General features: G+C 43.1%; 2 protein-coding genes across 3 annotated transcripts; both read right to left on the reverse strand.

Annotated features, from left to right (window-relative positions):
• Positions 1-698: 698 nt before the first annotated feature.
• LOC115593015 (probable palmitoyltransferase ZDHHC12) lies at positions 699-7,268 on the reverse strand. Of its 2 annotated transcripts, none has more exons than XM_030436329.1 (5): positions 6,680-7,268; positions 6,295-6,434; positions 5,451-5,543; positions 2,145-2,311; positions 699-2,055 (listed from the first exon to the last, which is right to left on the reverse strand). In XM_030436329.1, the coding sequence occupies exons 1-5, from the start codon at positions 6,774-6,776 to the stop codon at positions 1,740-1,742; spliced, it is 813 nt and encodes a 270-aa protein (XP_030292189.1). In that variant the 5' UTR covers positions 6,777-7,268; the 3' UTR covers positions 699-1,739. The 2 variants fall into 2 exon arrangements, with proteins under 2 accessions (XP_030292189.1, XP_030292188.1); XM_030436328.1 differs by having other exon boundaries at positions 2,145-2,314.
• Positions 7,269-8,339: 1,071 nt separating this feature from the next.
• LOC115592126 (UDP-N-acetylhexosamine pyrophosphorylase-like protein 1) lies at positions 8,340-21,077 on the reverse strand. Its single transcript, XM_030434651.1, has 9 exons — positions 20,385-21,077; positions 18,177-18,381; positions 13,815-13,990; positions 13,507-13,679; positions 10,919-11,112; positions 10,589-10,729; positions 10,280-10,465; positions 8,876-8,942; positions 8,340-8,601 (listed from the first exon to the last, which is right to left on the reverse strand). Exons 1-9 carry the CDS (start codon positions 20,662-20,664, stop codon positions 8,515-8,517), a joined length of 1,509 nt encoding a protein of 502 aa, XP_030290511.1. The 5' UTR covers positions 20,665-21,077; the 3' UTR covers positions 8,340-8,514.
• Positions 21,078-25,243: the final 4,166 nt, after the last annotated feature.

The following is a 25,243-nucleotide window of genomic DNA, read 5'->3' on the forward strand; positions in this document are numbered from 1 at the left end:
GTGTGACCTGACAGGCACACTTGAGGAGCGGTTCACCATTACTCTCCTGCCTGTCAGGTCGCACTTGGGGATCGACACTTTTTGTCTGCCAGGACAGCAACGCGCGGGAGCTGCAGCAGCTAACGTGAGTAGTTCAAAAACCTTCTTTTTCATAAACTCTGTGTACACAAACAATGTTCTCAATGCTCTTGTTCATGAGTAGAGACCCTGGTGATGCTACGAGCAAAGTTTCATGTTGTGTCGAGCCTTTTTAGTGTTCTAAAAATAGCAATTTTGATGCTAGCGTGTCGTGTCCCTAGCTCTCCCGTTCAACATTTACGTGCCCAAAACCGAAACTATGGTAAATCTTAAAAGTGCCTCTTTCGTCGCAATTATGCTTTTACACGAAGGTTTGACTCATATTCAATCCCAAATAAAGCCTCGGTTGCTTTTTGGCGAGAGTTTCGATTTAAGTCTGTCCAGAGCCACAAACAAACAGGACATATAGGGGGCACTTTCTATGAAGACCATGTCTATATTGCCTTATAGGGGCAGTCATAGTGTACTGTTATACATTCATAATGCTTTATGATTACACTCACAAACAGACATAATGCTTTCTGATGCAATATATCATCAGTCATGTGACATTATTGATGTGACTTATAAGGAATTATAAATGTCTTATGGAAGCTCTTGACTAGTCAAACTAGAGGTTGACTGATGTGGCTTTTAATACATTATGACTACCTATACACACCTCAACAGTCAACTGTGGTAAGAACTCACAGTATGCAATTATAGTTCATAGAGTATCATAACTTATCATTGTATGTGTTCAGTCGAGTGAACTTCATACTGATGATGACTTTAACTTCTGGTTAACTGAAGATTTTCAATCATTAATTTTATTCCTTTTCTAACAATGAAACACAAATCTGTAGTCTTTCATTTTAACAAATTATAACACTGCGAGCAATCTACTGTTAGAAGTAGTAATTCATACGCAAAACTGTCCCCAGGCCATAATGCAAGATAATTCACAGCCATAAGAAGTTGTCTGTCTGAAGCAAAGACGCCAAATCTAATGAAAACGGCCTCTGCAGCAGTCTGCCTAGATGGTTTAAACACGCCCAAGTGAGCAGACAGATCAAGTCCATGCAGACAGGGAACATGGTTTGCATTCAGGCAACTGCAGGAAAAGCGAATCAATTTAATTTCTTGTAAATTGTTTGTTCATATAGTAACTGTCAGTGTTTAACTCATGTAAAACTGCCTGATGAGGCAAAATGGCTGCAATGTTTTAATGCCCTCTGCTGTCACTGCAGGAAAAAAATAAATAAAATCATTTGTTTCGTGTGGTGTTGACATGAAAGGTGACCAGGTGGTCAGTGTCTCGTTCATCTTTTCTCTCCATGCCCTTCTTCTAATGCAAACTCTGCTGTTGATAAAGTGCATCAAAAAGCACAGTGTGTGTAGGTGTAGTCATAAAGCATTATGACTGCATCAAAACACACTTTGAATGCCCCCATAACAAGACAACATAAGCCCAACATAAGCCAGCGTGGTGCTGAACCAGCAGGAGAGATGTTAAAGTAGGGAAATGTTATGGCACAAACAGCAGTGCCTCTACAAAAGTAAACTGCACACAAGGATTGTTAATAGTTTGTGGTCAAGTGTGTGTGAGATCAACAGATCCAGATAAGTTCTTCATGAGTGAAATCCAGTCTTTTCAGTCTGTTAATACTTGGTGTGTGTTGTCAGACTTGGTCGCTGCCCTCCCTGAAGTACACCTGTTCCCACACCACTGTGCCCCACACGCAGAAGAAACCCCAAAGGTTGTGGAAGGTGCCGCGGTCGAAGGGGTTTTCATCAGCGCCGCAGTGCTTGAGGTAGGAGATGCGGTGGCGCGACATGAACTCCCAGGTGGTGGTGTTGAGAGAAACCAGGTAGAGGTGGGAGCCGAGCAGGAGCAGCACGATCAGCGAGAGCAGAGCCAGCAGCACGGCCACGGCCAGCAGCACGCCGTTGGTATGAAGCCACAGCTGCCAGGTGGGCACGTAACTGAACCCCGTCCTGAGGAGACAAGCAGGAAAAGATCCGTGAAGGTTTTGGAGCTGCATAAATCTGCCAGCAGTGGTGATCAGTGACGGTGGTGTACTCACCAGGCAATGTGCAGCCCCCACAGCAGCACCAGCAGCTGGACAGCCAGATAAAGCACAAACCAGCGGTGGTTCTTCTCGCCAACACAGTTCTCAATCCAGGGGCAGTGATGGTCGTAACGCCGGACACAGTGCTGACACGTCTGGCAGTGCTTTGATCTCATTGGCTGCTGCTTGGAAAAAAAGATGAACAAATGTGAGAGGACACACAGATGCAAAATATCAGGGGTAGACCCACTATCGGCCCTGGTCAATTATCAGTATAGGTGATTTTTTTTTTTGTCAGATTATCAATGAAGTGAAGACATTAAAATGTGCTCCTTTGGCTCTGATACAGCATCCTCTCACACAATGTCCCGCCCACAACACTAACTGATTGGTAACACATCGCAATTAATAGCCTATAAACACTGAATAATCTGAATCTGCTAAGTAACTTATAACTAAATATATCAAATAAATGTAGTGGAGAGGTATAAAGTAGCAGAAAATTAAAATCTCAAGTAAACTAACCTGAAAATTGTACATAAGAACAGTGATTGGGTAAATTTTGACACAAAGATTTTTAGTTTTTACTGACTATTGTTTCCAAATATAGGTTTTGAGCCTCCCTGGTTTCTAATAATCGGTATTGGCCCTGAAAAAGCCAAATCGGTCAACTCCTAAAAAAGATATTAGTGGAAAACGTACATTCATACTTGTGGACTGCTAGCATTACGTTCAAAGCTGTCGTAGGTAGCTAGCCGACAAGGCCTGGGGCCCTTTGCTGCATGTCACTCCCCCTCTCTCTCATCCTGCTTCCTGTCAACTCTTCATCTGATCTATCAATAAATGCCAAAAAAATACTTTTAAATGTCGTTTTGACATTGGTTAACAGCTACGCTGGACAGGAGCCAGCTCTGTCAACCGTAATGCTCATTTTGACTAGCGGTGTGAAAATAATAGCTGCTGTTGTTCATCAGCCTGGAAAAACTAGTTGCAATGAGACTTCTGAGGCTTCAGACGTTAACTGAGCAGAAGGAGCACAGGATGTCCCAATGGAGAAGCTGTGCAACTGTTAAGGTGCTTCTCTTCCCTGTACTCTCTGTCTTGGGAAAACAGCCATGTTAACCATCTGTTAGGTCACAGAGAGCAACAGAACATCCAGGGAGCCGGAGATGTCTCAACTCTGTGTTCACGGCAGGACAGAGCAGCACGCAAAGAAAAACATGAGCTTTTAAAGACAGCGTCTAGATAATCTTCAGCTGTGATGTTTCAAACATAGAGTGTATAAAGACATGGATGTATCCTGTGTCTCTGTGACAGTCATCCAGAGGTTTCTAGAGAGCCTGTATGAAGCTCAGTGTGACAGCTCACTGAGTCCACCGACTCCCAGCTAATCCAAAAATGGGCAAAAAGGTGAAACAAAACTTTAAGTCTTAGTTTTAATCTTAATGAGCAAGCTATATAAAAATTCACCCTCCATACAGTTGTCATGAGCGGAAAAATTAGGTTTAGATACTAAAACCGTTTTGTGCTAGTTGTAAACATGTTTGTTTCTGCAGGAAAGTTGGACTTCTTCACATGGGCTCTTATGGGGACCGCCTCGCCATGAGAGGAACTTCAGTTCTTGGTACCTAGCATTTTAAGCCCTGGTTTTGAACAGAAAAAAAACTTTCCCTTCAGTTTTATTTGCTGCTGTTGTGTAGTTAAATGTTTGGTTTTCCAACAACTTTTCCACCTCCCATCCATTTAGAGTGGAAGCTGAAGCCTGACTGGTAAAAGGTGCACCTGATGTACAGGTGATTAGAGGTTGATTCTGTAGGAGCAATACACTTTACACACAAAGAGTATTTACATTAAATTCACACACTGTGAAATGTGGTTTAAAGCTATGAGTGGACCTTGAGTGTCATTTTTCTGTCAAAATGTGTGTGGTTTAGGTTGAAATAATGACCTGTGCATAAACAATGCTTTTCCCAACTGCTTTTCATTAAACATAAATCTTACAGAGTCAGAGAACATGAGATCTGGATTAGATTTAGTTTGTGTTGCATTAGTTTGTCTAAAAAACACCTGTCATACCAGGTTCCTGTGCTCTAATTTTCATAGTAGGGTTAGGCCTTTTATTAGGCTTAAATGTCACAGAATGTGAAATGCAGACATACAATCACCTCCAGTATACAACTGTAAACATGTGACCTGACCACTTAAACACCTCCTGTATCATATGCTGGTTTGTGTTCGCTTGAGGTTGTACAGGTGTGTGACACAGAACTGTGCTGCTTGGCAACCCATCTGTTATTCTATACCACTGAGGGATCCGACAAATACTGTAGAACTTCAAGTGTCACATTTCAGTCTGAGAGCTACACTGGCACCGCAGATGTCAAACACCATGTCCACAGACAGCCATTCAATCAAAAGGCTCGCTACCACATCTGATGGTCTTCTCAAGATCTATCTCTGTTGCCACTTACATTATCACTCAAACTCATGTTTCACCAAATATCTTGTTGTTGTTGGTTGACTATTGGCACTTTCACAAAATAAGAACACAAGATTTTTGATCAATAAACATCAGTAATGGGGATATAATGACCACATGAGTAAAATGTTAGAACAAATAGAACAGTCTGGTAAGTTCACAAACTGAAATCACTTTACTGTCATGCAGCCTTTAAAACCAGGGAAAGACAACACTTCCTACACATCACTGTATAACATATCCAGAATCTAAGTCCATATATACTATCAAATCAGCTATAAAGTCAATATATTGCCATGCCCTGCTTGATAACTGAGCAGACACTGTCCACCATCTGCAGGATGTAGTTTGAAGCTGAGGTCAAGAAGTATGAAATCAAGCACAGAGCATAGTTTTTCTTTTTTCATTATTCTTGATTTGTTGTGAAAGTTGCAATTCAAAATAACTAACACAGGCGATGATAAATGCATAGCAATGACTCATTTTCCATAGTATCGATGCACCTGAACAGCTACGCTTTCTCGCGTTCTCTTCTCTCTAACAGTGTTGACACAACCTCCACTGCAGTGTCCACACAGGCCCGCTTCCTTTCACTCTTCTATCGTCAGAAACAAAATAACAAACTGCAAATGAACTTGCTGTCAGCTTATCACACAGTACAAAAGCCTTGTTATAGTTATCTTTTGATAAAAATCGGGAAAACATATGCCCTCAGTGTTCTATCAACAACTTTGACACTCTTCTGCTTCAGAAATCCTGCCATCTTTTTCTTCACTGTGTTAACTCCTGTGAAAGTGTTTCGCATGCCACATGAGCCCATGGCAGTGTGGTGGGCCGCTTACCTGCAGCAGGCAGTGGCCACAGCGGCGCTGCCTCAGGGACTTGGTGGTGGGTGGGATCATGTCCTGCTGCTCCTCAGTCACTCCCAGCGTGAACTGGCACAACACAATACTGATCAAACATACAAAGGCCCACTTGCGGTTTGAGCTTTTACCTTTTTGTGTGCTCGTTTACATTTCTGCAATCATAGCATCCCACAATTCAATTTTGACTGTGTTTCCCACAGGCCTGAGGTAAATATACCCTTCATCAGAACTTGTGTCTGGTATTAGTATAGTATGGTATGGTATGGTAATTACCAAATCTTTAAATAACTGGTTAACTAAGTGAAGCAGCCAAACATTACTGCACATTCAACAATACAGTTAATAATTACATTATGCAACCCGAACCACCTGCAATGTGAGATTCCTCCTCATATTCCATAAGTTCCATTCCTGGCATACAGATGCACTGACTGCAAAACAGCGATGCATCAAATGGATGCAACACCTGCAACACAATACACCTGCAAAGCCTGAAGAGGCAGTAAGAGATACTGTCAGCCGGAATCAATAGAGGTTTCTCAGGTCATGGAGACAATCCTTTTTTAAGGATGACTGTAAAGGAAATGTTCCCAAGACAACAAATAAAAGAGGAAAGTGTTGTTTGGTAAATAAAAACATTTTCAGTAAATCATCGGAACCATTTTTACATCTTTCTACTATACACAATTCTCCCAAAACACAAGTGTCCCATGCATTTTAACCTGCAACATCTATCAAACTGCCATTACTTATACTGACTTTTGAATACCAACCGACCATACACGTGATGAAGGAGATATATATGAGGATCATTTATTACCTGTAAATCGCTGTCATCAGACAGGATGAAGCCTGGGTCCATCAGGGAAACACCGAAATAGAGCAGCACCGACACCAGCACCAGCAGGACGAAGAGCACGGGCTGCACGAGCTGGCCTGTCTCCTCCTGCTTCCTCAGCTCTTCAACCGCAACACATAACACAGGAGACTATGCTTTACTTCTATAGTACACTATGGAGAGGTCCCGGGCTCAGCCTGGACACCAAAGACTAGCTCCTGCCCGGGCAACTTTACTTTTCATACATCAGAACAATTAACAGGACAGCAGCTATCTTCAATACATTAACACGTCATTCCACATAGTCTAGTTCTTAGTTTAAGCCTACAGTTCAACGCAATGAAGTGCTATGCTGTGGCAGTCTTACCTGTATCATGTAGGAAGAGTATCAACGTTATGACCCATGTCAGAATCACATGAGCTGTTCTCACAAGAAACCCTGAGCCGAACACATTTTTGAACATGGTCCTAGCATGTTAGAGCATCCATCGCATTCTTCAGATGGTCGGACTGACAGCTGTCACTGACAGGACAGTCGCTGTGTGGCGTTAGCTGCAGGCTGCTGTCCAACTGATATCCAGCGCGCATAAACAAACCACGGAGGTTGACGTCAGCGCTCGTGAAGCATCAAGAGGCGTTGTGTCGGATCGTTCCTTAATGTTAACGTCGACAGAGCGCGAACGGTTACCGTTAGGTTTGGACCGTGTTCGCTAGCCTGCGGTCGTCAGCATCTGTTTCGCGTGACTGAGCTGAGCATTACGTTACATTTAAGCACCACATACATAATAAACATAATATCTAATTTAGGCGCATTATGTAGTATTTAATAACTACACGGAATGAGACTCCACAGCTAAAAACGCAATAGAAACTGACCGCTTCGTTTACGTTTCAACTGCTAATTTTTTGTTGTCGTCCGTGTGCTGTCTCAGCTGTGATTGGCCAGCCTCGGTCACGAGGAGATCCAGGATAGGGTGGCCGGCAGGGACATAAATGCTCGGGACTATCGAGCTCTGCTGTGTGACGTCATCGTCAACAGGGGTTAATTTTCCTCAGCGGGACTAAGCAGGCAAACTGGGGAGTACCTGACAGACCGACACAAAGCAATAAACATACATTTATTATTAGAATGACAGAAAGCTAATAGTGAACCCTGACTGCGGTTGATAATGCACAAAATATTCATTATACTGTGTGTACACGGTGTTGTTGATATCCGGTTCTTCTATTTGAAGTCAAGCTGATGAAGCACTATCTGCGTATATGTACATTTGTCCCAGTCTGTTTGTCTGTTTGTGCTTCTCAAACTATTTCGCATGGAAGACCCCTAAGCTGACACAAATGTGAATGTATATATAAAGGTGTGTATTATTTACAATATGTTATAAATTAATTGTCCATATAGTGTATCGAATTGTATGTAGTTAGATCGGAGTGTCCGATGGCACACAAGTTCAGGAATGGAAGTAGATTAATTATGATTAATAAGTGAGTTGTGTAGAAGGGCTAGGATTAAATAAGTGTATACTTCTTCCTGCTCCTTTTCAGGCGTGTCATTGCTTGTTAATGGAATGTTATTTGTAACATACTTCTCATTTTATTATGCTTATTTGTTAAACTAATGTAACCTTTTGTTTGTTTTCAGATGTCTGAAATACATTTGCATTCATTCATTCATTCAATCAAGACAGTCATACATTCTGTCACTGTGTTACACATGGATGGGATTGTGGTGAAATAAATGATTCCATTGTTCTGTTTCATTTTGTTTTCTGCAGCTTTTCCTGTTTCTGAATGAGCTTAATATTCCTTAAAGCAACTCACTATACACCCAGTTAATTGCATTTCTTTTTAAATTATCAAGAAGATTCTCACACATATCCTGAACTGTCAAATTATTATGAATTAACTCTTGAAATTTGAAAGTAGCGCAGAATGAATTTTGTAAAAAGAAGTTGGGGGGAGATGCATAGTGAGGTATTTGGATACAAATTTTTATTTGTAAAAAAGCAAAGTTTTTGTTTGAAGTTCTTCTTCAACAAAGAGACAATTACATGAGATGAATGAAAGGGCAACAAACAACTGTTGCTTTCCTGAACTGAAACCTCCTAAAAAAATCCATCCAGAGTTCCTCTCTGTTCTGTGCTCCACTGTACTGGAGTCTGTGCAGCCATCACTTGGTCCTTTATTAACAGAGACATGTCACTGAGCCTGCAGCTCTTTGGCCATTTTTTCATCCAGAATGAAGGGAGATGGCAGTGTCCTCCCTCTCAGCAGTTTCTCCAGCCCCTGGCAGAGGGAGGGAGATGGAGGTTAAACGACAGCACTGTGTTCACAAGAGTCAGTCAGGAAGGAATAATTCTCAAGAGGAATCACTGAAATTGAAAGCAATGTGTTCATTGTGCAAAATGATTTTACATGCAAGCTGACAAAACTGGAGGAACTGCAAACTCAAGGTTCCCAGTTTTACACAACTAAACAATTTGATTTGTCCCATTTGTAGAAAGTGAAACTTTTGAGCTCAATGTTTCATATTAATCTGTGGGCACATTCATGTCCTCACCTCTCCAAAGTAGGAGACTAGCGGTGAAATCTCACATCGTGCTGCCTGATTGTCCCCGGCAGATACACTGGGGAGAAAAACACACACATTTTTAGATTTCAAGGACAGGTTAAGTTTTTATCAACACTTACAAGCCCAAATGCACATTGCAAGGGTTAGTTGTCACTGTGATCGTCTCAGAATACATTTCTTCACCCAACGAAGACTGTGGATTTTGAGCCTCATTTCTTTCTGTGTTATCCCTGTTCAGTGGATCTCCTCACTGCCAGTTTGGATTGAAAACAAAGAAACTATCCTTAAATATCCAAGTAAACAGACCACCACATTATGTATCATATGTAGATGTACCATATTACTTGTGTATGTGGTTTGATTATGTTACGGAGCTAGTGCTGGAACTATTTCCTGAGCGTGCACAGTGACTCCGAGTAGTCTTGTTGTCATCTTGAGGTTGCCAGACAACCAGCAGACACTTGAGGAATTCACTACACCTGGCCATGAAATACCTCCCGCAGGTATCTCTCTCCATAAAACCAAAAGCTGGCATTTTTTACATTTCCATTTGTATGCTCACCAAAAACACGTTTAACGCGCAGTATGTAAGAATTAGCAATCTGCTGAATTCACTCTCAAAACAAAGAGGAGGCAGTATATCAGATTTTAACACCAACTGCCGCCAACTGTACCTGCTGTTAGCTAGTTAGCTCGGTGGACTGTACTCGCTTGAAGCACCAGAGAAGTGTAGGTGTTTACACTACTAGCACAGGATGTTTGGAAAAGGGCTAGCTTGTTATTTAAAATGATTTTTTGAAGCACAATACAGAGATATCAGCATGTCAAAACTGTTATTTCTTCACATTCTGACGACAATTGAGTTACATTTTTACTTTTTCAACCAAAATTCTTGCACTGCACCTTTCAAAGAGTTAATTTGTGAGTTTTGGACAAAACCAGACTAGCTATTTCCCCCGTCTTCTGAGCCTAAACACCATGCTCACCTCCACCATCCAAGGGTATGTGGCGTTACATGGACAGCACTGTAAAGCCTTGGAGGAGAATTAGTGATTTCGGACTATGTAGAGTAAATTAATTTTACCTGATTTTCTTCCTTTTTCACAAATGTAAACCCAATGTGGTCCCACCTGTGCTTTTCCTGTCACCACTCAGAGCGTCCGATGTGAATAGTGTCTGTTCTATTCCCCACCAACAAAAGGCCTTTTTATTACAATTCTGAGCAGAGTTAGAGTCTACTAAAACGACATCAACCGAGTCAGAATGCTGACAATTTCAACCAGTTTAATCATCCGATCATCAGCACTGCTCTGCATCGGTTTTCTTTTAGCCTTTACGGTTTTTGACGTTATCTGGTACAGCAGAGTGTTTATAAGAACATTTTCATCTGACCTGGCTGTAGGAGGAAGGAGATTGCCATGTTCATCCAACAGCGTGGCTCCTGCAGCTGTGGCCCAGCGGCTGTGCTGCGCCAGCAGTGCGTTTCTGGCTGTGGTGGGGCTGTCGGTGGCTGCTCCATCGGCATTTTTCAGAGGGGAAAACTCATCCTCCCTCAACACCTCAAACACAACAAAGCTCCTTCCAAAGGCAGAACGCAAAGTACATTTGTTAACTTGCTGTAGAGACACTGTGGTGAGACTCTACATGATGCCATTTTATGTAGAGTAAAAACAGCAGATTATAAAGCTGAAGACACAATACCTTGAGAATGGAAATACATCAAAAACAAATTTCTCCAGCTTTATGCCGTTGGGTCGGGTGGGTGTAACATGATTGCCGCACATGTCCACACACGGCACTTTCTTGAGTGCAATGTGTTGTTTCAGTTGGTCTTTATATTTCCTGAAGGATAAAAAAAAGCAAGTAAATAAACAACAACAACAAAAAAGATTAATCCTCAAACAAATTGAGATGTTCTTTGCATGGGTCTCAATAAAACACCAGCTTCAGGGTATCTTCAACACAAAAACAATATTTCAGTGTTTCATTGTCAGACTGATCTCACTCGCTGTGCTTAGTGAGGACTCTTACTCTGCAACCTCTTGCAGGAAAGCCCTGGTAAAGAAGTGATTGCAGATGTTTCCAGCACTGAACATCAGCTCTCCTCCAGGTCCTCGGCGCTCAGCTGTAATTTCTCGGATCTCGTTGTACTCCACCACCTGGGCGACACCTCGCACCCTGCATACCACGCCCACTGGCTCGGCAGGATAGGCCTTCTCCACCACCTAACACAAGGAAACAGGTCATTTAGTCGCAATATGGGCTTTTTTTTCCCCCACTGGACATTTTTCTTTTAATTTAAATGCACAATATGTCATTTCTGCCCCTCAATCAACTTAAAAGGTGTAAGTAGCGTGGGATCATGGGAGTTTTTGTCTCTATTGCTAAAATAACCCGCATTGATGATAAAAATAAATAAATATTTAAAAATAAAAATAGCTCCTTTTTGGGGGAGGGGAGGGAAGGATATATTTGGGGCTTTTAGCGCTCATCAGATAGAACAGCTGATGAGGATAAAGAGAGAGGGGGTGACATGCAGCAAAGGGCCACATCTTGGAATTAAAATCAGGTCACTTGCTGGCACCCAGGTGAGCCATCAGGGCACCTCAAACACAACGTTACCTCCAGTAAACTTGTGGATTTCTCTGGTTTGAACATTGTTGGAAACATTTGGGACAGTGGTAGCACACAACTCAACAACAAATAAAACAAAAGGTCAAGTCTATGCAGAAATTTTACATATTATATCTTTAATTCTTCCTGCATTCTTGAGATGTATTGAGACGTACAAAAAATATGAAATCGCTGGACTGCTTTGAAGGGATGGCTTTCGTGTGGCTGGGACATACAGGTGTGTTTCGGCACACTGTCTGAAGAGAACCACAGTCCTGTCTGTTCAAACCAACCAGGAGTTAGCAGAACTGATACCTCTGTTTTGAGAACTTGAATAGAAGTTGATCTCACTTGTTATGGGTGGTTGATATTAGCTATTGAATATTATCTCACGACAGGGAATATTTAATATCATGCAAGTACTGAATCACACAGAGGTGCCTTGTTCTACTAACTGAAGACTTTAAATGCAACACACTGTGGCTGTTCACAGATTGAGACGTTCATATGATCAGACACGTGAAGCCCGGGCCTGTATGCTTCACTCTATGGGCTCTATCTTGCACTAAGCGCAATTGACTTTGTACACTGGCGCTTGTATAATTCCTATTTTGCATTCGGCGCACATTGGAATTTTCCCTCCACAGACGCACGTCCTTAAATTAGGGAATGAATTTGCCCTCCCGGGGCGGTTCAGCGAAAAGAAGAGGCGTGTTCCGGCACAAACGTTCACTGGTGCTATTTTGCTGTTTCAGAAAACAATTCCGCAACAGACCAGAAAAAACCTAGTCTAAAGTCAGTGGCACTTATTCAGATGCTATTTTAAGGGCGCATGCTTGGCCATAGCGTGTGCTCAACGTGCATACACTTTGCTTCTCTCATCTACAAGGAAGCAGTTCCCGTTTTTGCAAACCATACAAAAAAAGTTGAAAAGATTTAAACAGAAGAACTAATTCTTTTTCCCTCTGATATGCGACGCGCCCGCTGTAGCAGTGAGGGTCCGGGAGTGGCAATGCGCGATGTGCTCCTAGTGGAGCGGGTGGACGGAGATGGAGTTGGGGGAGGAGGAGGAAGGAGGAAGGGGCACAACAGGAGCAGGTGGTGCGTTTGGAGACTTGAGGCGATGCGCCTGAGAGGCCGCAGCAACATCGCCACCCGGTCAAGACGGGCATTAATACCGTGCCGCATCCCGGACAGTGCGGTCCGGTCTGACAATGCTGCCACGGCGTGTAGTGGGTCTGGATCCTCTGCACCTTGGTGCTCCCTCATCAGCTGGCCGTTGTGCACTGCTCGGCCCGTGCGCACTGCCCCCTGAGGCCCGGTGAGATGTCCTGGGGATGCCAGCCGTAGAAACAATTGTGGCAATTTCCTCCCACGCCCGTTTAACCAAAGCTAATTTGAATGGATTTTTCCCACCCCTATACAATGCCACCTCTCGGTCTTTACAGCCCTGACGAGAACGTCGGTCTCCTCGGCTGTGAACTGCTCCTGGCGTGCGCCTGGCAAATTCGCCATTATGATAGCAATCCGCCATGGAACAAGCGCGCCTGCTTTTAAAGGGAATGTGAGATGACGCCCTGATTGGTTTATTGCACGTTACGCCCAATCCACACCTATGACTAATGTAGCTACTTTAGACCAACCCATTTTAGATTTGCGTCGGGCGCAAGAGTCATTTATCCCGCCGGCATAATAGCAACAGCGCCTGAGATCCGCCCACAAAGCTACTTGCGTTTTGTGTTTGATACTTGCGTTTCAGATTGTTAAGATAAAGCCCTATATATTCAACAGTTCCTAACTGAATATAAGAGACTGGCTGCATCTTTTTAATATTTACCATTACTATAACATAACTATTCTCTCTCTCAACTCCTCTCCAGTTAGTAAGAACTGAAGAAGTCTCTTGGATAAGGATATCAGTTCAGTTGAGATACAACACCTAGATTTACCATGACCTGGATGACTGTGAACCTTCATCAGCATTACAATATATCATATTACTCTACCTTGGCTCCACAGTCAGCCCCTTTGCTCACACAAAACCCGATGAACACTGGGTCGGCCATCTTGACCAGGATGTTGTCCACACAGTACACATGCAGGTACTCCACTCCCCTCTTCTTCATGTCCTCCAGCACCTCGTTGTCCACCAACGCCTGGTACAGACCACCATTCCCATCTGACAGAGGGGGGAAAGGTCTTGAAACATGGCTCGTTAGCTCAAACTATCCACAGCACACATCAGTAGCAACAGATGAAGCCGAGGAGATTTCACGGATGTTTGTGTTTTCTGATGGAGCTGATGTGTACCTACCTGGGGCCATGGCTAATTTTCCTTTATCCTGCATGATGATCTTCTGATCAGAGTCCAGTGCTGGGACCATCCTTTGCTCAAACATGACAATGTTTGATGACTCCAGACCAAAATAGTTGTTCTCCTTGAAGAACTTCTCAGTAGGAGCCAGAGTGAACTCACTGGTCATTATGTACCTGAGGAGTGGCAGCAGTACAGTCATGAGGTCTAAATGTTAAAAATGTATATTCATATTTCACCTCTATGATCTTTATGACATTATTCATCTTAAAATTTCCTCAAGCATAAAGCAAGGTAATGTCACCATTTCACCATTTCACCTTAAACTAACTAACTAGCATCAGAATCATGTTGATTCTGGTACAGATCACGTACACTGTACGCGTCTTGTAACAGAGTGAATGATGTCCCTGTCACTTGTTTCTGCTCTACGTAGCTTCAGTGAGGGGGCAGGATCACAGCGTTAAATACATGTTTACTTCAACATAAGAGTTTTCAACAAATCACATTATTATGATGTCATGATTTTGTTATGTTCCTATACTTCCTATTGTATTAGAATTAACATTGTCCTGCCGACAGGAAAAAATCTGTTTATTCTGATCAACATCACATTTCTCTAACTTTTGTTTTTTGTTTCTGTTCCCACAAGCTGCAAGCTTTGTCGCTCTCAACACTCTCTGTAGCTTCCTCCTCCTCTTCCTCCTCTTCCTCTTCCTCTCCTGGATCCTGCTGCCTCACATACTGACGCCACCACTTGGTGAGGCCTCGTCCTGCTCAGTCGTCTCCTGGATCGACACACTTTACATACACTGAACAAAAATTTAAACGCAACACTTTTGTTTTTTGCTCCCATTTTTCATGAGCTGAACTCAAAGATCTACAACTTTTTCTATATACACAAAAGAACAATTTCTCTCAAATATTGTTCACAAATCTGTCTAAATCTGTGTTAGTGAGCACTTTTCCTTTGCCGAGATAATCCATTACACCTCACAGGTGTGGCATATCAAGATGCTGATTAGACAGCATGAATATTGCACAGGTGTGCCTCAGCTGGCCACAATAAAAGGCCACTCTGAAATGTGCCGTTTTGCTTTATTTGGGGGGTCTGGGGGGGTCAGAAAACCTGTCAGTATCTGGTGTGACCACCATTTGCCTCACATCTCCTTCACATAGAGTGGATCAGGTTGTTGATTGTGGCCTGTGAAATGTTGGTCCACTCCTCTTCAATGGCTGTGTGAAGTTGCTGGATTTTGGCAGCAACTGAAACACGCTGTCGTGCATTATGCATTATCAAGCTGCAAAATGAGGCGATGGTCGTGGATGAATGGCACAACAATGGGCCTCAGGATCTCGTCACGGTATCTCTGTGCATTCAAAATGCCATCAATAAAATGCACCTGTGTTCTTGGTCCATAACATACGCCTGCCCATACCATAACCCCACCGCCACCATGGGCCACTCGATCCACAACGTTGACATCAGCAAACCGCTCACCCACACAACGCCACACACACCGTCTGCCATCCGTGAAGAGAACACCTCTCCAACGTGCCAGACGCCATCAAACAGTCAGTTACGGCGATGAACTGCAGTCAGGTCGAGACCCTGATGAGGACGACGAGCATGCAGATGAGCTTCCCTGCAGAAAATCTTTGGTTATGCAAACCGATTGTTGCAGCAGCTGTCTGGGTGGCTGGTCTCAGACGATCTTGGAGGTGAACATGCTGGATGTGGAGGCCCTGGGCTGGTGTGGTTACACGTGGTCTGTGGTTGTGAGGCCGGTTGGATGCAGGGTTTCCCCTACATGTAATTGACTGTGGCGCACCGCCACAGGAAAATAAAAGCCGCCACACCTTAAAAATTCAGTGTTTCCGATACATTGACGAGACTGTGGCGGCCCGCCATAGTCTAAATATGTGTGTGTGTGTGCGTGTGTGTCTGTTCCTCATATCTGTGCGGGATCAGGATCAGACTGACCTGAGAGTTTCAACATGGCTGCTGCTTGGTTCAAGGGTGTGCGACGTCGGATTTGTTTGGACTGCAATGATACCGTTAATAAATTATTTCATAAATGCTTTATGAATTCCGCGAGCATTGTCCACCAGAGCCAATCACTGCACACCGTAGCCATGTGTGCACCAGAGCCAATCACTGCAGAGCTCTAGCCCCTGACATACCTTAAGAAACAAGCGGATTTATACCTGCAGTGGCGCAAACTGGACCGGGATTTTGCCGGCGGTTCGGTCCCGTTCTGTTCTGTTCTGTGCATCTAAACTGACTGTTGTGGATTAATGAGATTAAACGAGTCCGGACCGAGTCTGTTCGGGTCTGAGGAGATCCGGAGACGCGCGGACAACAAAGTGGAATCGGAATCTGTGGATGTTCGTGTGTAGCTAGCTGCTAGCCACTAGCCCACACGGCCCACCTCCCGAGTCGACGGACCGGACTTACAGTTAATAATGTCCGCCACACTTTTTCACGAACATTGCCGTCACGTTTGCTTTGTGTCTGGTGCAGGAAGGTTTTTGTCACGAAGGTGTCCAAGCAGCACGTTTGGTTGTTGAGGAATGGAAAGTTGTGGGAGGGATGGAGGCAGATGAATGACAGGCAACGACGGTCGGTGTCGAGACAGCGATATTGAGAATTGAGAGATTTGTGACATTTAGCGTGTTTGGAGTGTGTAGTTAGTGTGTTATGTAGTGTTTGGTGTAGTGTGTTTAGTGTGTAGTGGAGTCGGTTTTTTTGTTTAATGAGTCAGAATGAGGAGAAGCTGAATGTGGAGCAGGCAGTGCAGCTCTTCATTCAGCTGGAAGGAGCTCAGGCAGACCTGAGCATTGCCTGCATTTAAATGTAAATAGTTACCTATAACTTAGTAAATTTTAAAAATGTATGCACATATTTAGCAAACAACAATTTATATTTGCATTATAAGGAATAAAAAATGGTTTGTTAAACATATTTGTGGTTTTCACAGTAAAAAATCTAACTTTTTCTACTCGGATTTTATGTTTTTTTTGTGATTTTAGGTCCATTGTGTTAATACAGTATGTCAAAATGAAAAAATAACTGTACAGTCACACATGTGAGGTTGTGCTGAAAAAAATGACACCAAGTAAATAGCTTTTAAGGTGAAATATAATGGCAAAATCAAAAATAGTCAAAAACGGCCAATTATACCCTGGAATATCGGATTTCACAACAAACCCAAATATCCAAGCAAGGTGATACGACACGTATACGATACGTATACAGCAGCGTGTTCCAGTTGCTGCCAATATCCAGCAACTTCACACAGCTATTGAAGAGGAGTGGACCAACATTCCACAGGCCACAATCAACAACCTGATCAACTCTATGTGAAGGAGATGTGAGGCAAATGGTGGTCACAAATATTTGTGAAAAATATTTGAGAGAAATGGATCTTTTGAAAAAGTTTTAAAACGTTGAGTTCAGCTCATGAAAAATGGGAGCAAAAACAAAAGTGTAACATTTATATTTTTGTTCAGTGTATATTAACATTTGTATCAGATATTCTGTCAATATAGCTTGTAAACTATGATTTGTTGTTCTGTTCTAAACACGAAAAGGGGGGTGGCAGATCACACAAAAAGTCAATTTCTACATAATGTTGCTTTAATTGCAGAGCTGAAAAGTCATGTTTGTACTACTTAACATTTCTTTTTGACAGTTTATAAAAGATGTCACTCGTGGAGACAAACCCAATGATTATCACTAAATCTGTAGTTTCCCTCAGCACCACAGAACTGTGAAGCATCAGCTAACTGTCCAGTCTCACAGCTCTAGTCAATGTTGTTTCCAGAGCAACAGGATGCTGTTATCAGAGAAAACACCCAGTGTACACTGCCTGCTCAGCACTAGACAGCAGACAGAGTTGGTGTCTAGCTGGTGAACAAAGTGACAAGCCCCGGGATCCCAGATTAATTTGAAAATACTTTATCTACAGCCGTGACATGTGGCCGAGTTTGATGGGGTGTATGCGTTGAAATAATGATTTGACAAGATTTCAATTTCAAAAAGGGCTTTTAAATCTACATTTTGGGGCGTTTAGCAGACGTTTTTTGGCCATAGCAACTTACACACATTCCTACACTGATGACAGTGCCAACCAGCACATCAGGAGCAGTTTGGAGTTCAGTATCTTGCCAAGGACACTTCAACATGCAGACCAGGGGAATTGAACTAGCGACCTTCCGATAGCAAGACGATGGCTCTACCCCTGAGCCACAGCCGCCCACATCTTATAGCAAATAATATCTTTTCAAATCAATTTCGGATCTCTGGAGACTTGGATTACATCAGACAAGCTGGAAGGAAGATCCATCAGATAATCTTACCATGGAACGGTGCATTTTGAGCCATGCTTTCTGTCTGACAGCTCCTGGATCTTGAGAATACGCTCTGCCTGGATCTGATACAAGGTTTTGCCGCTTGGTAGCCCAACGTTATACATCCCTTTGGGATACTGAACACCAAGACGGGTCCCCTGACCGCCGGCCAAGAGCAGGACTCCAACGCGATTCTCTGAGATTTTCATCAGCCCTGTCAAAATAGATTGGTGACATGAGCAGCAGCAGGATGTGTGTAAGTAAACTTAACTAAATTGTTATTAAGGCCTTTAAACATCACAACCCTCAGCATACATACGCCACACCTTTTTTCATACTGTATTAGTGAAAATTCTCATAAACTTTAGAAACTGGCATATAATCTCGATCATCTTACTGTTCCTTAAACATGTTTGGCACACAACCCCTTGTACCAGGTCACGCTAGTCAGGAGCAATTCACAAGTTCTCATTTGAATCATTTCAAGAGACATGAAGAGGTGAATGTCTCTGTCATTTCACAAGAAAGAGCAATTATTTATAAAGTCATTAAAAATTTCTAAATTTCTAAATTAAAATTCTATGTAGTAATCTATCTTGTGCCCCTTAGATTTAACTCTTTCAGCCCATTTTGCTAACCGTCTTTAAAAGCAAGAAAAAGGCTTGCACATCAGAGGAGTCTAAAGACAGTCTCCAATATATTTGTATGTGGCCGTTCATTCAGTCACTGTGGTTAACTTTCCTTCTTTTTTGGGATTTTTCCTCCTTTTATACCCACACAGGTTTTTTCACTGACAAAAGGAAACCTCATCTTAAAATAAATGTAATTAAATTTAATTTAATACATTCACATTTGGTGAAATCAAGTGGTATAAAATCAACAGTAGAACTCGCCGCTGTGTTTAATAGTAAAAGTAAGAGCACACGATGTGAAGAGAAGTCAAGGGCTTGGGACTGAACAGCTGTGTGGCCTTAAGAACACCACTTATCAGTGAGGCTAATCTGAAAGACGGCTTCAGTTTGCTAGGGAGCATGAAGAGTGGAAGAAGGTGGGCACGCAGGTGGTCGAGTGGTTAGAGCGCATGCCATAAACGCAGCCGACCCCGGTTCGATTCCGGCCGGAGGTCCTTTGCTGCATGTCACATCCCTCTCTCTCTCCCATATTTCCTATTTGTCTACTGCTTAATAATGGTGTCTATGAAAAAAAAAAAAAGTGGAAGAAGGTCACGTTGTTGGATGAGTCCATATTTACAGTGTTACAGGGTGATGGGCCCATCAGGGTAAGAAGAAAGGTGGATGAAGTGATGTACCCATCATGCCTAGTGGTTACCGTACAAGCCTGTGGGGGAGGTGTTATGATCTGGGGTTGATTCAGTTGGTCAGGTCTCGGTTCAGCAATGATATCTGCCCCAAAAACACAAGGTCAGCTGACTTCCTGAATATAGTGAATGACCAGGTTTTTCAGTCAATGGATTTTTTTCCTCCCTGATGGTATATTCCAAGATGACAATGCCAGGATTCATCGGGCTCAAACTGTGAAAGAGCGGTTCAGGGGGCATGAGACATCATGTTCACACATCGATGGCCACAGAGTCCAGACCTGAACCCCACTGAGAATCTTTTGGATGTGCTGGAGAAGACTTTACGCAGCAGCCAACACTTTGTTGACACTTACAGAATGAGATATCATCATATTAGAAATGTGTCTCGACCTGACAACAGGAATAATAAGTTGGCTGATGTGAGTGTTTTCACCTCAGCTGCTCCCGGAACAGCTCAGCTCAACCTGAGCAGAGGTTTAATAAACTGATTGAAAACACCTGTGTGGATGTGCATTGCCACTGAATACTAATAAATGCATAGTAAATGCTCATAGACTGGAATACTGACATTTGGCATCACTGCCAAAACAATTCTAGATACAGTATTTAATTATTTTCATTCGCATTTCATTTTTTGGAAATGCTGTTTTGTTGACTCAAGCATGAAGTTGACAGGAAATGTTTCTTGTTGGAACACCTTCAACACGAGGAAGAGGCAGTGTGTGGTTTACAGCAGCCATTGTTAATGTCACTAACACGTAGAGGTGCTTCAGCAGAGACACCTCCATGTTGTCTTCCTCCTGGCTCCAGCTCTTCTCTGATGTTGCCCGCTTCCCTCAGCGCTCACAGATTACCGTAATCCCTCTAAGCACTGCGCCACTGTTGTTGGCACTCACCTTCATTTTCCCACTCTGCCAGAGCACTTCGGTCACTGTTCTTCACGCTGCCGATGAACTCTGAAGGGACGGGCTCCATGTTTTCATCGAGCTCGTCGGGCCAGGAGGATGCAGCCCTTTCGGGCCCTTCACAGTGATACTTCAACCCGTCCATGTCCAGCTGAGACAGCTCCTTGAGAAAAGTGTCCCTCTCCTCTTCACTCAGCTCCGGCCAGAACTGCAGGACGTGAGACTGTCCCGCGTTCGCTAAACCCTGCCTCACTTGCTCCAAGGAAAGCATAATGCGTCTCGGTAACCAGGCAAACCGTGGAGTAGCAAATTCAAGTATGCACGCATCCAAGCTCCTTCTCTGAGCGGGCTGCAGGAGTGTGCTAACACTCCACAGGAAATGACTTTGTGTGTCTGGGAAAACTCGTGACTGCGGCGAACGCGTCCCCAGCGAGGATCCTGTGGTGAAAACACTAAAATAACACGAGCTGCTGCTGCAAGCAGACACACGTCTTTGTGCTGCTTCATGAAAACTCAGGCAAACAAGTCTGAAAATAGTTCCCCGAAAAACCGACCACTTTGTGTCAGTCAGCAACAAGTTGAAGCGGTGTTGACTCAGTGTCAGCTGACCGGGCCGCCTGATGCTCGATCATCTCGCCTCCACAAGCTCTCCGCGTGTTCACAGGACCGAGCAGGTTCTGTTGAGATATTTCAGAATCACTCCTTTTGCTAAGCAGATCTCTGAACGCTGTCTTGTTTGGTGTGTTGATGCTTGTGCCGCTGATTCAGCACAGCTAAAGGTAGACTGGAATTATGAACCTGTATTTAAAGTTGTTGAACAAGAACAAAAAAAAGAAAGAAAGAGAGAGAGAGAGAGAGAAATAAAAATATATCCAAGCAGATTTCTTCTTCTATGATTCTTAGCAGTTTCTGCAAAATAAGTTAAAAAAAAAATAAATGAATGAAATAAAATACTATAAAAGTAGTTTGGATCGAAGAGATTACATTAAACCTGGACACTGTTGGAAGCAGAGTCCTGGTAATTCCCATGAAAGCTGCGCAGTGGCACTTTGAAGCCAACACAGCTGGACTTGCTGGGTATGAACATAACTGGATCTTCCGTGTCGTTGGGCTGGTAGAGCATGCGCACTACAGACTTCCACTGACTGAGCCAGCTAACATCTGGTTTAGCGCCTGGCTAACTTGAGTGGGGATGAAATGATTTAATCTTGCGGCTCCTTCCAATTTTTATTGGACCAAATGGTTCAAAATATGACAGTGTAATGACAGCTTTGGGGGCTTGCGGTTTGGACGCCCCCCCCTATGTTGAAAATGGCTGTGTCTCAATTCAGCGTCTGCATCCTTCGGAGGAGCATTTGAAGGTTAATTACGTCACAACGCTGCGTGAAGGCTGTCCCAATCCGAAGGCTTCTCCAACTGCAGCCCACAAATGCTCCTTCTTTTCCCTGTTTTTGGGGGATGCACCACTACTATCCTTCGTGGCCTCACATATCCGAAGATTCTTTGCGCGCCCGAAAAAGAAGAAAGAAAGAAAGAAAATGGCGACGTCAAGTGGCGTAGATCGTCACATTTGCGGGCCTGAGCAGCAGAAATCATGACATAAGGGTAAAACATCTGGTGACACAACAAGGGAATGCTCCAAAGGCTAGACCGAACGACTGACGCGGTTAACAAGGTCTCTCCGAAGGACTCGCCTTCGAGGTCCGCAAAGGCCGGGTCCTACGAAGGATGCAGGCCCTGAATTGAGACACAGCAAATGTGTCAGTCTATCCACTGCATCCATCTTTCAATAGCTATTAAATCCATTCCACTTGCTTATTGAGAGAATGCCCACATGAATGAAAATCCAGACCACGTTTTCACTGCTACCTTGCACTGAAGCAGATTGACAAGCAGACTGATGCTAGTATGGATCCTACTGATCTTCTAGCAAAACCCAATCTGCTCTGTCTCAGATTGGTTGGCTTTGTTGGTTGTGTTCTCTATGCCTGACTCTAACTGTTAACTCACACACGGTAACTCTGGTAATGTCTGTTTTCGGCCGATTATAAACCATAGTTTTCCAGGTAAACACACCTGCCTCTTCAGCCTCTCTTCCGGGCCTTTTGCCGGTTACCCTGCCTCCGGAGCTTCTTTTTTCTGAGTGTGTCTGTTACAACAATATTTTTTTGTTGCATACCAACAGAGAGATCTGTACTCTATGTCCTTTTGCATATTATTGTCAAGTGGCCATTTCCTGTTGCAGCAATGAAAAGCCACACAGATCCTGTCAATGCATATGTATTTATTAGTTAATTTTCATGCAGTTCGCATAGTGTGAATAATTAGAAAAATGTCCCCGCAATATGAAACCATGGGAAAGCATACAATAATAGCTGTGGCATATCCTACTGTATGATTTCTGTGAATCTTTACATGTCAGCTGCCTCATGCTGCCAGACCTTATTGGCAGCATGAGGTTGGTGCCAACAATAAGATGGATCAAGGCAGAACACTTCAAATTAACTTCAATATATTAGACCTATAGCCTATTAAATATAAAATACTAAATGATTTGTTGGACTGCAGCCCACTCCCTTACATGCTGTTCTCTCTTGAGCCCATCTGATGGTGCTATGGTAGCTTAGTAATGTGCTACAAAAATACATGCAATACATGTTCAGCAGGAGAGTCACAGATAAATAATAATAATATTACTCACTAAATATAATATTGCTTGCATGCTCAAATATTACATTTCATTCATTCTTTTGATTTAAAGTAGGCTCTGTAACTAATAAATACAGGGAAGTGTTGAGTATTTAGCCTAACCAGAGGCCCACAGAGGCCTGCAGGTTCTTTAACTTATAAAGGCCCAGGGATGACTAATAACGTTCAGGGGCTCTTAACGTATAGGGAACTTCATCACATTTTCTTTCATTTGAAGTTCTGCACAGGTAAAGATGGGCTTGATCTCTGGCCGCCTTTGACAGGACTAAACTCCTCCAGGCTGTGTGCTGTTTGGCAGGTATGTTCTCTGAGGGAGATCCCCTCATGAACAGCCACTCTAGCGGCCATAAACATTTTTCGGAAAATTTCTATTTTCACTGGACGAGAAACACATCAACCGGCAAATTTTAGCATCTGAACCCTGGGTTAAGAACTACTGTCACTGACAAAACCACTTTTGTCATGAAAAAACTGAGACTTTTTTTGAACCCATGTTGTTTAACATTGAGCCTCTCTGAAATTAACTGATTTCGGATTGGGTTTATTGCCAATATTGGCAATATTCTCAATGTAGATTAATGTAAAAAGACTGATTTGACTGGTTGACCAAATTTTAGGATTCGGAGGGTCAGTCAGTGGCATCAGTGCCTTCGTTATCCAGGAACTGCCAACAAACTCTGGCCTGACATGGAGGTCTATGCAATGTTGGGAGCCAATGGCAGACCTGTCAGTTCTGATGTTCTCTCCTGAATGCCAATTGAGTTGCAAGGTGGGGTTTAGACTGTGCTGACAGACACAGCAAACCTTCTTGTGACCACACGTGTGGATGCGCCACCATTGAATATCTGGACTACCTGCGCAACCTGATCTGGCAGCAGGCACCGCCTCATGCTACCAGTAGGGATAAGGACCCTAGCAGAACACAAAACTAGAGAAGAATCAGTCAGGAAGGTGAGAGCAATTTCCTGTTGCCACCACATGCAAAACCATTCCCTTGTTGGTGTTGTCTTGCGTTTGCCTCTCCATTGCACCTGTTATCACTTTCATTTGCAGCAACGCGATTTAAAAAACTGATTCCCGATCACCTCTGCTTCCTAAATGGAACGATTGATTACCCTGAAGTTTAACTGACTCTTTGTTATACTGTGATGATTAAGTGTTCCCTCAATTTTTTTGTTCTGATTTATATGACAATTTGTGTGCAAAGTGGTTGTTACCTTCTTAACAATTATAACTGCCACATCTCCCTCTCCCACAGCCAGTAAATATATATAAATTTTTTTTGATTTTAGAAGTTTAACTGACACAAGATGTGTCCCACTTCAATTGTGCGGGTGACCTAAAGGCTTCATTTGATAATGTCCAAGGTCTCTTTTCAGTATTGGCAACAAATGGCAACCCTCTCCGTTGTAAGTGCAGCATGGAGGACGTAGGTCAGCCACTGAAGCGATATTTGTTATGTTGGTTACGTTATGTTCAGCTCTTCTGCCCTTTTGATACATAATGGAAATGAACCCATATGTACGGTACAAGACAGGAATTGTTTTTCCACCTTACTCCTGCTTGCTTGATGACATAACTTCTACACATCTAAGTGAACTGACCGATGTTAAGTCTCATTGGTTTTGCACTTTAAAAAACGTCCACACTTTCACTTCCATCACCCCGTGCTTTAATGTAACCACCGTCTGTCACATGCGGGTCGCACTTCTTACTGGCATCAGCTCTCTGCCCACGTAGTCTTTCAACCTTTGTGAACAATCCTGTCAGTCTCAGAGCTCTAGAAAAGGCTGAACATTGATTCTCATGCTTTTAACTTTTGACTCTATTTGAAAGTATTTCCAAACAGTCACAGCATAACCTCACAATAGCAAGGCTTTTTCGAGAATGATCAACAGGACACCCAAGTTAAATCCTCGTCTTCATCGTTCCGCCTCCTGCCACCACTGAAATGTGACGTCTCAGGTGAACATCTTTTTCCAGGCGATGAATACTCAAAATGATAAAAGACAATAACGGTGCTGGCTAGAAGATGTGTCTCAATGCTAATTTCTTTATTACAGTGACACGAGCAACATTTTGTCATGTGGTGCAAACTAAGGTCGGATTTCAGTGGACTAGTTAAATATCAAAAAATCAAA

The sequence above is a fragment of the Sparus aurata genome, chromosome 12, assembly GCF_900880675.1.
Source record: "Sparus aurata chromosome 12, fSpaAur1.1, whole genome shotgun sequence".
NCBI classification, from domain to species: Eukaryota; Metazoa; Chordata; class Actinopteri; order Spariformes; family Sparidae; genus Sparus; species Sparus aurata.

What these genes read in the sequence shown, in the direction of transcription:
- LOC115593015 (XM_030436328.1), bottom strand. Translation starts at nt 6,776, where the DNA reads ATGTTCAAAAATGTGTTCGGCTCAGGGTTTCTTGTGAGAACAGCTCAT. An exon ending in ACTCTTCCTACATGATACAG is followed by an intron (nt 6,435 to 6,679) that starts GTAAGACTGCCA and finishes TTGCGGTTGAAG; the next exon opens with AGCTGAGGAAGCAGGAGGAG. An exon ending in GTGGCCACTGCCTGCTGCAG is followed by an intron (nt 2,315 to 5,450) that starts GTAAGCGGCCCA and finishes TTTTTTTCCAAG; the next exon opens with CAGCAGCCAATGAGATCAAA.
- LOC115592126 (XM_030434651.1), bottom strand. Translation starts at nt 20,664, where the DNA reads ATGCTTTCCTTGGAGCAAGTGAGGCAGGGTTTAGCGAACGCGGGACAG. An exon ending in TCAAAATGCACCGTTCCATG is followed by an intron (nt 13,991 to 18,176) that starts GTAAGATTATCT and finishes GCCACTCCTCAG; the next exon opens with GTACATAATGACCAGTGAGT. An exon ending in AAAATTAGCCATGGCCCCAG is followed by an intron (nt 13,680 to 13,814) that starts GTAGGTACACAT and finishes CCCCTCTGTCAG; the next exon opens with ATGGGAATGGTGGTCTGTAC.